General features: G+C 37.6%; 1 protein-coding gene across 2 annotated transcripts; it reads right to left on the minus strand.

Annotated features, from left to right (window-relative positions):
- Positions 1 to 344: 344 nt before the first annotated feature.
- LOC110886590 (ubiquitin carboxyl-terminal hydrolase 23) lies at positions 345 to 9,007 on the minus strand. 2 transcript variants are annotated; one of them, XM_035978794.1, is made up of 8 exons: positions 8,502 to 9,007; positions 6,542 to 6,656; positions 5,657 to 5,940; positions 4,955 to 5,266; positions 3,764 to 3,889; positions 1,816 to 3,286; positions 1,247 to 1,337; positions 345 to 825 (listed from the first exon to the last, which is right to left on the minus strand). In XM_035978794.1, the coding sequence occupies exons 1-8, from the start codon at positions 8,829 to 8,831 to the stop codon at positions 636 to 638; spliced, it is 2,919 nt and encodes a 972-aa protein (XP_035834687.1). In that variant the 5' UTR covers positions 8,832 to 9,007; the 3' UTR covers positions 345 to 635. The 2 variants fall into 2 exon arrangements, with proteins under 2 accessions (XP_035834687.1, XP_021990099.1); XM_022134407.2 differs by having other exon boundaries at positions 4,955 to 5,281.
- Between the last annotated feature and the right edge of the window lie 6,215 nt (positions 9,008 to 15,222).

Raw genomic sequence — 15,222 nt, forward strand, 5'->3', positions numbered from 1 at the left:
TTTAGCAGCCTGATATTATTTCATGAACACTTATGGAAGCTTGTTGATGAAGAAAACCATAATGGAAATTGTGGTGCTTTTAATCATTGTGCCCCAAACACACATTGCTTTTCCACACCAAAAGAAAAAGAAAATACATAAAGCACAAAAAGTCTCAACAAACCAACATGAAAATAACCTTATAAATGTTCATGTGTTATGGGCATACGGAACCACTTTTAAGTAAAAGACTGTAAGAACCGCATATTACATGTTGTATACGTAAAGCAAAATATATAAATATTTATGCAATTCTAGCAGTTCTCTAGTTAAAAGTCGATATTATTTAAACTAGTAGGAAAATATTTGCACCAATAAAAAATGTTAGAAACATTTAGAGGTATTACATTACTTAAATATTCTCCAAAATCAAAATACAAAAACCATACATTTTATAACCACTTTCAAGACTAGTACAAGAACACATCTTGATTCAAAATCCTAAACTTCAAACATCAAAATAAAAATTACTCCCACGCCTCATGAACTCGATCTACAAATCGGGAAAGAATTATATCAAGAAAATACCCGGTAAATACGTCGGGCATTCTCGATCGTCAATTCCAGAAAACAAAATTCTTGGCATAATTTCAGCATCATATCCTGTAAGGTCCATTGCAAGATCTTGACTTTTTAAAATGTTTGTTTTTCCTTCTTGATACATTTTGTTTTTCTGTGTGTGATTTTAACCTCTCGTTTGCAATATCTTGAAACGGGTTTTTTCCATCAAATTCGGTTTTTGAGATTTTAACTTTCTTCGTCTTTCCTCTGTCGTATTCTTCATCCCTGTTAAATTACAAGTTCATATATATAAAAGAGCTAATTACTGTTTTCGTCCTTGTGGTTTGTCAAAAATCACTATTTCAGTCCATTAGTTTAAAAATTGCGATTTCAGTCCCTGTGGTTTCACTTTCGTAACCATTTCAGTCCTTGTGGTTTCACTTTCGTAACCATTTCAATCCATTTATTCTGTTAGTACAGGGACTGAAATGGTTACGAGGTGGACTGAAATGGTTACGAGGTGAACTGAAATGGTTACGAAAGTGAAACCACAGGGACTAAAATCGCAATTTTTAAACTAATGGACTGAAATCGTGATTTTTGACAAACCACAAGGACGAAAACAGTAATGAACTCAATATAAAAAGATTATAATCAACCAAAGTTTCAGACGATTAAAACGTTCAAGTGTGGCTTTACGACTCACCATATATCTCCGATATAACCAATAGCGAAATCGGGCCTTTCTTCTCTATATAGATGAAATGACGCTGACTCGTCCTCGTCCCATCGAGGAACTGAAATTTATAAAAAATATAAAATAAACATGTGTCGGTCAAAAGTATTCAAACCATTTTCCTCAAAATACACATAAACTATAGAGAAAAGTATATGGATGGTCCCTATGGTTTAGCAAAATTTTGGATTTGGTCGCTGGCTTTCCAAAAGTAGAAAAATGGTCCTTGTGGTTTGCACTTTCTAACACATTTAGTCCCCAACTTTTTTCCAAAAGTACATGGATAAGGATGACCCTTGTGGTTTGCACTTTGTAACGCATTTAGTCCCTAACTTAGACAATGCTAAAACCTTTAGATTCGCTGGCTGGGGACTAAATGTGTTACAAAATACAAACCACAGGGACCATCTGTGTACTTGTGGAAAGCTGGGGACCAAATCCAAAATGTTGGTAAACCACAGGGACCATCCATGTACTTTACTTTAAAATATATTATTACTAGAGTGCGGAAGAAAGGGCAAAGAAGTAATTTTACTCACCTGTTCTCTCATCAATACCTCTCGTAAGCATATGAACCAAATCTTTTTGTGACAAAGATCTCCTGCAGCTTTCCAACTGATTTGATTCTTTGGAGTTTGATTGACTTTTAAAATCACTTGTTGCAAGTACAGCACCGTCTTCAACAACTCTCGATTTGAATTCATGATCAACAAGAGGTTTGACCGTCACCTGTGCTTCAACTTTGACCGAGGAAGACGGGCCTTCTTTGACCAAATTCTCTTGAGCGAGATTCTTGACCCGTTTGTTTCGCTTATGTTTCTTTTTCTTTCTCTGATTTAACGATGTCCCCAAACGAATATTGGAGCTGAATTTCATACTTATTAACTTACACTTTAGAAAGTTCTTCGCTTTTTTACGCGGTTTACCCACAATAGCTTTGTTCTCCATAGAACTTTCCTTTTTACGGTCTTCTGTTTTACTGGGCTCTGAGATGCTTTTTGGAACCGATGTTCCGTTCGTTTGGGTCTGTTCGGGTTCTGATGCACCAGCGCTGAAACCGTTTATCACGGTTCCAGCAACCGCAGAAATCTTTCTATCGTGTAATGAATCATTACTTAAACCGGAGTTCGTTTGGGTCTCTATTGGTGCAACTGGGCCAAGCCCGTTTCCCTCGTTACCAACAGCAGCCAAAGACTTTTGAGAATTTAACGATCCATCACTCGGACCCGTTTTCATTTGGGCCTCTTTTGGTGAAACCGGGCCAAGCTCATTTCCCTCGTTACCAACAGCAGCCAAAGACTTTTGAACACTGCATGCTTCATCACTCGGGCCCGTTTTCATTTGGGCCTCTTTTGGTGCACCAGAACAATCAAGTGTATTGACAGAAACCAAAGATTTCTGCTCATTTAACGATCCGTTAGTAAGAATAGTGTTTGTTTGGGCCTCTCTTGGTGCACCTGGCCCATTGGGTGCACCGTTCATCACAATATTCTCTTTTGGTTGAGCAACATCTGCAGTTTTTTTCAACAACGTCTGAGCATTTAACGACGGGTTACCTAGGCCCGTTTTCATTTGGGCCTCTCTTGGCGCACCTGGCCCATTGGGTGTGCCATTCATCACAATATTCTCTTTTTGTTGAGCAACATCTGCAGTTCTTTTCGATGACATCTGAGCATTTAATGATGGATTACTTAGGCCCGTTTTCATTTGGACCTCTCTTGGTGCACCTGGCCCGTTGGGTGTACCATTCATCACGATATTCTCCTTTTGTTGAGCAACATCTGGAGTTTTTTTCAATGACCTCTGAGCGTTTAACGACGGAATACTTAGGCCCGTTTTCGTTTGGGCCTCTCTTGACGCACCAGGCCCGTTGGGTGCACCATTAATCACAATCTTCTCTTTGTGATGAACATCTCTCGTCTTTTTCGATGGATAATTCTTTCTATCTTTAAAATAAAATAACATGTAGGCTTTCTGCTCAAAAACCTTCTTTTCACTCACTTGATAAACCTGTTCAAATTAAGAAGTTAGAAAATTAACAAAAGAGTTAAATGCCATTTTAGTCCCTGTGGTTTGGGCCATTTTGCCAGTTTAGTCCAAAGGTTTCATTTTTATAACCTGTGGGTCCAAAAAGGTTTCACTGTTGCCATTTTAGTCCACTGGATTAACTCAACCAATTTTTTCTGTTAACGAGAAGACCAATTCGGTCATTTTATATGGCTGAATTACCCTTTTAGTTAACAGAATTACATACAAAATTACCGAATTGGCCTTCTCGTTAACAGAAAAAATGGATGAAGTTAACCCAGTGGACTAAAATGGCAACTGTGAAACCTTTTTGGACCCACGGGTTAAAAATGAAACCTTTGGACTAAACTGGCAAAATGGCCCAAACCACAGGGACTAAAATGGCATTTAACTCTTAACAAAATAAAAGCGATCGTTTTATCCGCTTTCTATATTTAGCAAGTCAAGTCATCTGCTTACGCGATTGTCATCAAGTGAATACCACATGCCGCTAGACGTCCGAACAAAACAATAATAATGGCCCGAATGTGTACTCCAGCCCGCATGAACCAAAACACCGTAAAGCGTGTACTTCAAATCACCATCCTGCGTTGTTTCATACACAAATTATTTTATCAAAAATAAAAACATGACCCGTAACTTAAGGATGTGCAAATGGCGGTTTGGTTCGGTTTTCACCTTTAACCATATCCGTAACCGCTAGCTTTGGTTGTGGAATTTCCTTAACCATAACCGAATTTTGGTTCAGTTAATCGGTTATGAGACGCGGTTTCAGTAAATATTGGTTAATTAACCAATCTAAGTTTGAACTAAAATATAAACTAAATGAACATATTAGACTTTTATTGTCTCAGCTATAATTGTTTTTATAAATAAAAAAAAAGACAAAAAAACATACACCTGCATAAAATGAGTCAAATTTTATATAATAATTAGAATAAATCGCCATTTTAGTCCCCGAGTTTTTGTCCAAGTTGTCAGTTTAGTCCAAAAACCAGGTTATAATCAGGGGTATTTTTGGCATTAAATTATTATGAGGTTTATAAACTATGTTGTAAACTACCCCTGGTTATCACTACACATCAGTTATGCCAAAAATACCCCTGGTTATAACCAGATTTTTAGACTCGAGTTAGGCAATGTGATCAAAATGGCACGAAAATGGAAAAGTCAGGGACCCAGAGGAGGAAAAAAAACTATTTGGACTAAAATGGCAATTTGGACCAAACCTTAGGGACTAAAATGGCAATTTACTCTAATAATTATTTTCTAAACATTTTAAAACTAATTATATAACATAAAAAGCTTCCGTATACGTTTTTTTATGTATATAGAGTTTGTTTCCTTGAACATCTATATTTTAAATATAGATATATTTTTAAAAGCATGTCTTAACTGATTTTGGTTCAGTTCGGTTAGCGTTCGATTATGGGACACCTTTAACCATATCCATAACCGACTTATCGGTTAATCAAATAGCATTATCCATAACCTTCGGTTAATTTGGTTCGGGGGCGGTTCGGTTATCGGTTCATTTCGGTTAAGGTTTGTTCACCCCTACGTAACTTGACCCGTATATTCCTAAACATGGTACAACTATTCCATTCAAGAGTCAAGTGTGTAGTGAAGAAATGAAAGAAACAGACTTACATATGGACCGGTGACAAACGGTTTCAAGTCCAAAGTAGGACCGAAATGGACTTTCTTGTCGATCTTTTGGCCTGACATGTGGCACCCAAAGCGTTTCAGGTGAACGGTTAGAACATTCGGGGCCTTGTACACTGTAAGCTGTTTAAGAGCTTTGACCTTTTGCTTGCACTGCTGGCACTGATATATCTTAGCCCCGCCATCTAACTGTTCTTTAGCGGTAAAATTTGCGAAGGCTTTATATAAAGTGTCGACTTTCAAGATTTCCAGACTTAAATCCAAGAACGGGTCGAATTTGTTCGAGCAGTAGTTGCACTGCATGCATTTTACCTAGAATAAAATAGAGTAAATTACGTCTTTGGCCCCTGTGGTTATATCACTTTTACTATATTAGCCCAAAATAAGAATTTTTAACATATCTGCCCCCATGGTCTCTATAACTAACCATTTTGGCCCCCATGGTCTCTATAACTAACCATTTTGGCCCCCATGATCTCTAGACTTAGGGGCCAAAATGGTTAGTTATAGAGACCATGGGGGCAGATATGTTAAAAATTCTTATTTTGGGCTAATATAGTAAAAGTGATATAACCACAAGGGCCAAAAACGTAATTTACTCAATAAAATATTATTTAATAATAAGTTCTATAATCATTTTTGATACACTAATCATTTAAAGAAATGAAAATTGTGGCAAAATTTTACCTGACTACGAAGTTGACCACCGAATATCTTGTGAACCAAGCTTTTATCATAGGCGCTTTGTGATTCGATAGGCACTCCATTAGGTAAGCAACATTTGTGCATTGATTCCAACAAATTTACCATGTATTCATGCGCATCCTCCTGCCTTGAATTCCTAAAAGTTCTAGATATACAACGTAAATTTGAGACGAGGTCCTTAGGTGCTAATGATCTCCCTGATAACTGTAGTGCACGGCTGACGTGTTTCTGAATCGCACACAATGCACAAAATCCAGATTTCCGACCTATATAAAGAGAATGAAGTTAGATGTAACTAGGGGTGCAAACGAGCCGAGTGGCTCGCAAGCTACTCGAGATCGGCTCGAGAAAAAGCTCGAAACGAGCCGAGCCTTATCGAGCCTGAGCCGAGCTTGAGCCTAAAATAAAGCTCGTTTGCTTATCGAGCCTTAGTGTAAACGAGCCGAGTCGAGCCGAGCTTATTCAAACGTGTTTACAAGCCGACCTCGAACCTAAAAATAAGCTTATTTAGTAAACGAGCCCGAGCCCGAGCTTCACTTATCGAGCTCGCGAGCCTAAAAAGTCTATTATTTATATTATTTTTATGTAATATATTAATTAATAGATAATAAACGAGCCGAGCCCGAGCCGAGCTCGAGCTTGAGAAAATACAAATGAGCCGAGCTCGAGCCTTGAAAACAAAGCTCGAATCGAGCCAAGCTCGAATCGAGCCAAGCTCGAGCCCGAGCTCACATAAGTTAATCGAGCTCGAACTCGAGCCTGGTCAAGCTCGGGCTCGGCTCGGCTCGTTTGCACCCATAGATGTAACTGTAAGTTGAATATTTGTAAGCGTCTATTTATGACGAAAAATAAAAGTTAGATACTTACATGTAACTTGATGTTTTCCGCTCTGTAAATATGCAGCTAGAGGTTCGGTGTATGTTAAACATTGTAGTACCGAATTAAGAAAGCAAGTATTCCCGAGATTCTCCAAACCAGCACCCTAAATATTGTCAAATCAAATTAACCAGTGACTTTTTACAAGAAACCTTTTTTTTAACAATTTAGGGTTGATTGGAGTGATACAAAATTTGTAATGTGTAAACGAGAAACAAAAGTTTTTTACAAAAAAAAAAATTATCAGGCACAAAGTTAACGAAAAGTCAACGCATAACACTATTAGTCAAACAATCAAATTCCGGAACAGAATGATACGGTCAGGTACCATCACAGGACGTCTTATTACCTTTAAATTGTTTCCATTTCTACTAATTTGACTAGACAGATGCCATAGAAGTTTAAAAAAAAATCAGAAATCACTAAAAAACGATTAAAAAAATCTTGTTTATATGTGAATTGTGATTACTATTTCACATAACGAAAAAGTGGCCAGCATCTTAAAAAGAAAAAAAAAAAGCGTACATCCATAAGGAAATAGGACACAAATATGTAAAAGTTGAACAAGAATAACAAAATGATAAGAAAACTGTATACCAAGTTTGGAGAACTCGCTAGTCGCTAGTCGGCCGCTGAGGTGGGGACTAGCGACTACTCAGGATTAATCGAATCGGGTTTTTTATATGTAATTTTCAGTTTTATGTATACATATACACATTTGTATAGGAAAATATTTTTAGTAGCTAGGTTTTAACTCTTACTCAACTCAATATTTTAAGTATACAAGATTAATTGTTGGAATTCACATGGTTTGGTTGAAAAGTGGCTGGAATTTAGAGGTTTTGGCCGGAATATACAGGTTTTTTGCCGGAATCTGGACGGAATCGCCGATTTTTGGCTGGCCGACTAGGTCCGACTAGGACCGACTGGCGATTAATGGACTGATTAACGAAAAAATACTCAGTTACAGCCGACTAGCAATTAATCGCCGACTAGTCGCCGCCTAGTCGCGATTTTTACAACACTGCTGTATACCGGAATTTAAAGAATAAACATTTCAAGAAAGCAAAAATGAACAATGAAACGAAGAAAAAATCCACAAAAATTAAAAAACAGAAATTATCGAGTTGCCAAATGATAATACAAAGTAAAACGTAAACCGAATAATACTTAAAGCCATTAGAGGGCAAATAACCAAATAATACTTAAAAGCCAATAGAGGGCAGATATCATGTCATTTGTGTTATCGAACTGCTCATACTAAATCGTGTTAAACGTGTCGTGCAATTCACGTTATCGAACTAATTACACTCAAACCATGTTAGTGTTTATCAAAAAATGACAGTGTAAACTGTACAGATCAATAGCCATACGCGTTTTGCCAGCTCAACTTCTCTTCAGTAGCTATTTGTGAAACTTAATTATCATAATTGAATGTCAATATATATATATATATATTTCCTATGATCATCTTCAGTTCTTCACTATACTCTAACCGAAAAGTCATTAACTCAAATAACATTTAACTGCCTACCATCCACTCACCATACTGCTATATTTACAATCAAGAGACAACTAAACAGTACAAAAATTAAATAAAAATTGAAACTTTTTATACTAAAACAATCAAGAAACAATTAAACAGTAAAAAAATGAAATAAAAATTGAAACTTTTTATACTAAAACAATCAAGAAACAATTAAACAGTACAAAAAATTAAATAAAAATTGAAACTTTTTATACTAAACAATCAAGAAACAATTAAACAGTAAAAAAATGAAATAAAAATTGAAACTTTTTATACTAAAACAATCAAGAAACAATTAAACAGTACAAAAATGGAATAAAAAATGAAACTTTTTATACTAAAACAATCAAGAAACAATTAAACAGTACAAAAAATGAAAAAATGAAAAAAAAAGTGTTAACTTTTTATACTAAAGAAACTTACAATTCTCCTGAAAGTAATCCCAAAACTGAGTTCCTGATCCAACCCATTTTCCAACTCGGATGCATCTCTTTTCTTACCCGAAGACCCGACACGATCCGACCCGACACTTTGATTATTTTGATGCGTATTTTTAGAGCTCGTAGTGGTGGGATTAAGGGTTTCAAGCCTAAAACTCCCATCGTCACCTCCGTTAGTTAACGGCGGCTTCCTTGCTACGTGAAACTCGATCCTTCTAGAACATTCCGTCAATTCACCACCTGGGTTTTCGTGATGAATGGGTGTTTGAGTGACGATGGTGATATTACTATTCAAGCTCATAGATTCGGTCATGATGGGTTGTATTCGATTGGAAAGTGTGAAGATTTGTTATATAAATGGATCGATTGATTTGGGATTTGGGATTTGTAATCAAATGAAAAGGGGCAGGAGGAGGAGGAGAAGAAAGAGGAAGAACAGCGAGTCTGTTAAACCCTAACTGTTGCCGAGTGTGTGAGACTACACGTGTGCCTCTTTAACGGTTTTCAGGGTTTGATTGGTAAATATGGACCGTTGATTTATCAAATTCAAAACTTTAACTAAAATGTGAAAGCTATCAAATTGTTGAAGGTAGTTTTATTGAAGTGAAAAACATCTACTTTTAGCCTAACTTCAAACCTAGTCTCCATAAAAACATCCAAGCAATACAATATTCCAAGGGGAAATCGCAAGAATGGCCTTGACCCGGTCAAAATTTCCAAACTAGCCATTCGAAACGTCTTGCTGAGACGCCACCACACCTCTGTAACGTCTCAACTATTGACCATCGAAAGGGCTGCACGTGGCAGGGTCATTTGACATCTCAGGCCAGTGCGGAGGTCCCCCCGTAACGTCTCAACTACCTAGCCTATGATTATTTGACTTTTTGTGAGACGTCAAACAAACGAAAGGGCTGCAAGTTGTATTGCTTGTTACCAATTCCCATAACCTTTCTCTCTCCTCTTTATCTCTCATCTTTCTTCCCAATCCACCCCACCTGCAACTTCTCTTCCACCATAACCATGGCTTCCTCTCTCTCTCCTCCACCTTCTCCCCACCCTCAAACAATGAGTAAGCTCCTGAATAATATTATCAATATTTCAATAATTGTCTGTACGATTTTATTTCTTGCTTTCAAGTTTACAGTAAGTGTGAATTCTAAGGCTCGAAATTCTAAGGAGAAGGAGCCGGAGTAGGAGTCGGAGAAGGAGCCGGAGCAGGAGCCGGAGAAAGAAGTTATTATATCAGTGGATGATGATGAATGCACAGGTGATGATGAAGTTGGATGGACAACTTACAACTCTTCTAGTCTGATTAACAAGTGATGAACGAAGTTGCAGGTTGGCCATGGTGAAGACTCACCTTTGCAGGTTGGCGCTCTTGTTTGTTTAAATACATGTTTCGGTAGGTGATGGTGGTGGACCGTGGTGGTTTACGGTGGTGGTTGTGGTGGGTGGAGGTTGGTGGTGCTCGGTGAGGGTGGTGGTGCTCGGTGAGGGTGGTGGGAGGTGAGGGTGGTGGTGGTGCTCGGGGTGAAGAAGATGAAACAGATGAGAGAGAAACATTTCACTGAAAAGTCTTGGTGGTAGTGTGCTTTTAAGCAGTGAGAACTTAATGTTTTATTTATTATCTCAAGAAACACGTCAGATCCATTTTAATATTCATTAATGGGGAATTGGTTTTATTTTATTTTATTATCCAAGACGTTTCCTTGGTCAGAGACGTCAAAGTTTACTTTGGGAAAATAGGCCAGTCATGATTGATCAGAGACGTCAAAGTTTGTCTGCCACGTGCAGCCCTTTCGTTGGTCAATAGTTGAGACGTTACAGGGGTGTGGTGGCGTCTCATCAAGACGTTTTGAATGGCTAGTTTGGAAATTTTGACCGGGTCAAGGCCATTCTTGCGATTTCCCCATATTCCAATAGCTGGTTCAGAAAACACCGGTTATGATTTAGGGTATTGAAGAAATATATTAGTTTGTGATTAGAGCATTCACATCCAACCCCCTAAAATTATACATACATTCCACTAAAAAACAACTCCTATATCAATATATTTCCACTAAAAACAAATACTTTTTCTCTCTCCTTTTCAATTAAATAATATTTTTATACCTTTATCATTACATTTTTCTCTCTCCTTCACCCACAACCACTTTCAATATATATTAAAAAATTATAGTGGGTGAACAGTGTCCCCCTAAATATACAGATGAACAGTAACATTTTCTCTCTCCTCCACTCACAACCACTTTTTATACTTTTTATATTTTAAAAACACCACACTGAGAATATGATGCCTTGGATGTGATGTCTTGAAAAATAAAAGTTAATTTTTTTTCGTCTTGTCAATAACAGCTGGATGATCCTGCAAAACTAACAGCACACCGTAAGCTTGTTACAACGAGGAGAATAAGAGGGTTCTCCTCGTAACCACCCTCCGACGTGAGAATAAGTATTGGTTTTGAGGATAATAGTGTGTGTATAAAATGAGAGAGCAAGGGAGCGATGCTTAAACCTGGAGGTGAAGTTCTCTATTTATAGCCGATGTGGTTTGTGAAGGAGATGAGCTGATGGGCTTTGGGCCCAAGGTCTACAACAAGGAATATCCATTATGTCCCTTCTGCCACGACCGTTAGTGATTCCAAACGAGGGGAAAGCTGGCGCGCGCTGAATGGATCCATGTGTCCTGATGACTGTCTTTGTTGTCTGGCCTGTCATCAGCAGCTAAATGGAGATCATGGAACAGTGGTCGGCACACACTGATTGGTGCCACGTGTACGTACTTGTGTACCTTTTGTCTCTTGTACGATTGTCCATCGTGCAGCATGATCGGATACAACCTGTTGAACGCTCATTGGCCCACTGCTCTGTCACTTGTACCTTTTGTACTTGCCTGAGGTTTACCTGCGCTTCTTACCTTCGCGCGACCTCGGGAATGTCCCGTTCAATCGGCGCAAGGTAAAGGAAGGCAGGGCTTTTATCCAAGGAGTTAAGTGTCATATCTGATCTTGTGTTGGTCTTGTCCTCGCGCGCGAATTGGATTACACCTGCTTAGCCGGCGCGAGGTTGGGAAAGTTATCAAATTGTTTTGATATGGGTATGGTTTCGCGCGCGACCTGAGACTGACTCAGATGGTCGGCGCATGATTTAGGACCATACCCCTTCAGGTATGTTTGGCAAAAGTAGCTGGTGGCTGGAAGCTGGTGACTGTAGCTTTTTAGATATATTTAGTTGTTTGGCCGAGTCGCTGGAGCTTTTAATAAAATGTATAAAATGACCAAAATGGACATAACTAAAAGGTTCAGTATCTTTAGAGGTTAAAATATTTTTTCCTAAAGGCTTGTAGCTCCTTCTAAACGCTACTAGTAGGAGCGTTCAACCAAAAGCTTCAAGCTCCTAACCTAAAAGCTTCAAGTTTCTTCAACCAAACAAGGCTTTTTATTGAGTATGAGCTTGTTCTTAAAAGCTTAAAGCTAGAAGCTGCTAAAAGCTCCATGCCAAACATACCCTTAGTCGACTCTCTGGATGTGTTAAGTTATTATTGGTTTGTTTTGTGGACTACATCGTACTTTTTAAAGATTTTTGTGTCGGCCAAATATTAGTCTTCTTAACCGTCTTCACCAAGTGGTGTATTTTATATTGGTTTTTTCTTAAAGACTCCTACTATTCTCACATTTCTATATCTTAGTCTCACACCTTTTTACACTCTATCTCTCTCTGTATATATCTATGGATATATAGATAGAGATAGAGATAGAGATAGAGATAGAGATAGAGATAGAGATGAGGGTGTGTATATTAACTCATTTCTTAAATTCTTATATAAAGCAAGTGTTTATTTTGGCATAAAAAAGGTTAGCTAACATGCCTATTTTTGTGATTTTTTTTTTTACTTTATTTTGAGCATTCATAGTGAATTCTTTATCCCCTATCCATATAATTACACTAAAATTCATTATTTTTCTTTATTTTTTCCAGTTAAATAATATTTTATATACATTTATCATTACATTTTCTCTCTCCTTCACTCACGACCATTTTCAAAAATATTAAAAAATTATAAGGGATAAACAGTGTTTACTTTCCGTATATTTACAGATGAAAAGTAACATTTTATCTCCCATTCACTCAAAATCACTCACAATATTCCTTATAACATAACTAACTCACTCACATAAATTTAAGAAATCCATTATGAATGCTCTTAAGGGTTGTGTTAGAGGTACCGGCTACTTAGCCCTTTTTTTTGTTAGACTCTCCTATTTAACTTCTCACATCAATAATGTTCACTACCATTCACTCAAAAAGATTAAAAAAAATAAACTTTATTTTAAGTTTTCATGGATGGCGTAAAATATTAACTAAGTTGTGAGATGCATTTAGCCGATCCTTTAGTTTCCCTAAATAAAATGGTATTATAATATCAAATCAGTTGGTGGGCTCTGATGACTGATATTGATGTCTTGTATTGAAAGTTTCTCTCGTATTGTCTCCATAACAAGAAAAGGATATGTAGTATTGACATTGTAGTGTAAGTCATATAGGTTACCTGTATACTAAGTAGAAGTTTTTTCGTCTTAAATCTTATTTTTCTTGTTATTTACTTTTTTATGAGTAAATTACAAGTTTTGTCCTTTATGTATGTCCCAAATTGCAGGCGCTGTCCTTTGTCTTTAAAATTGATGAGTTTTGTCTTTAATGTTTGCAAATCTTGCAAGTTATGTCCTTTAGACCAAACCCAGTTAGATTTTTTGGTTAAATCAGATTACATAAGGGTATTTTAGTCTTTTTATAAATTTATTTAAAAATATTTATTAAATAAAACAAAACAAAATAAAAAACTTAATATATATTTATAGTTTGATGGTGAATTGGACGGCTATCTGACCTCAAAATGCCCTATTTAGCTCAAATCTTTATCCAAACACCACCCGCAAATAGATTTCATCAAAATTTCAAGAAACCCACAAAATACCCAACTGACCACAAATCTTTATCCACACAACACTTGCACATTGATTTCAGAAAGGTTAAAAACACCAAAATTCAAGATTTCAAGAAACCCACAAAATACCCAATACAAAATTCAAGATTTCAAGAAACCCACAAAATACCCAGTTGAGCACACAAATCTTTATCCACAACACTTGCACATTGACTTCAGAAAAGATTAAAAACACACCAAAATTCAAGATTTCAATACAAAATTCAAGATTTCAAGTAACCCACACAATACCCAATACAAAATTCAAGATTTCAAGTAACCCACAAAATACCCAATTGAGCACACAAATATTTATTCACAAAACACCTGCACATTGATTTCTGTAAGATCAAAGACATTAAAATTCAAGATTTCAAGAAACCCATATTTAAAAACCCTTTAAACAAAATAACCCCTTTAGACTGCGGGGTATGGGGCGGGAGTTTGGGCGTGGGTAGGGGGAAAACGCCCAAGCCACCACCCCGGGTGGGCATGGGTTTCGGCGTGGCCCTTGGGGCATGGGTTTCAAGCCGGGCGTGGGGCGGTCTGGCCAAGCTGACATGGCGGGTTGTGAATGGCCAAACCAGGCTAGCCGTTGGGCTAGCCGTTGGGCTAGCCGTTGGGCTAGCCGTTGGTCTATTTTAAAAAAAAAATTCTTCCTTTATAAATACTTTACAATATTTATCATTTTTCTCACACAAAATCAAACACATAAAACACAATCTCGCCATGAGTTCTTCAAGTTATACTGAATCGTCATCATCATCTGACGATGGGGCGGAAATATTTCTACAAACGATCGCGACGGTGGTGAAAGTTATCGTTGAAAACGAAGAGGAGGAGGAAGAGAGTCAACAACCTAAACGCAGAAGAAGGTACATCGCTCGTGAACGGGTTACCGCTAACGATTTGTTGGTAAGCGATTACTTCTCAGCTGAACCTAAGTATGATGAAAAAATGTTTAGGCGTCGTTTTCGTATGAGTAGAAACTTATTTTTAAGGATATCTAGAGATCTTGAGGAGAAGTATATTTATTTTCAACAAAAACCCGATGTAACCGGGCAATTAGGATTTACTACGTGGCAAAAGGTCACGGCCGCACTTAGGCAGTTAGCGTACGGCAATAGTTCGGACATTATGGATGACTATTTAAAAATGTCTGCACGTGTAGCTAGAGAAAGTCTTCACAACTTTTGTTCGTGTATTCTAGAACTCTATAGGAAAAGATATTTGAGAAAGCCCTCGTTCAGTGACATGCAACAATTATTGGAACATCACGCAGATTATCATGGGCTACCCGGGATGCTAGGTAGTTTAGAATGTATGAAATGGGCTTGGGAACTTTGTCCTACCAAATGGCAAGGCGCTCACACGAGTGGATTTCACGGGAGTCCAGCCATCATGCTTGAAGCGGTTGCGTCCCAAGATCTTTGGTTATGGCATGCGTTCTTCGGTATGCCAGGTTCACATAATGATATTACCATCATAAACCACTCGCCCTTTTCAATGATCGAATAAATGGTATAGGACCCAAAGGAACTTTCTTTGTAAACGGGGTTGAGTACGTGTATGGGTACTACCTAGTTGATGGGATTTACCCAGAGTGGGGGGTTTTTGTAAAATCATTCACAAAACACGGTACGACAGATCCAAAGAGATTAAAGTTTAACAGGGTACAGATGGCTGCACGTAAAGACGTCGAGCGAGCATTCGGTGTTTT

The sequence above is a fragment of the Helianthus annuus genome, chromosome 10, assembly GCF_002127325.2.
Source record: "Helianthus annuus cultivar XRQ/B chromosome 10, HanXRQr2.0-SUNRISE, whole genome shotgun sequence".
Taxonomy (NCBI): Eukaryota; Viridiplantae; Streptophyta; class Magnoliopsida; order Asterales; family Asteraceae; genus Helianthus; species Helianthus annuus.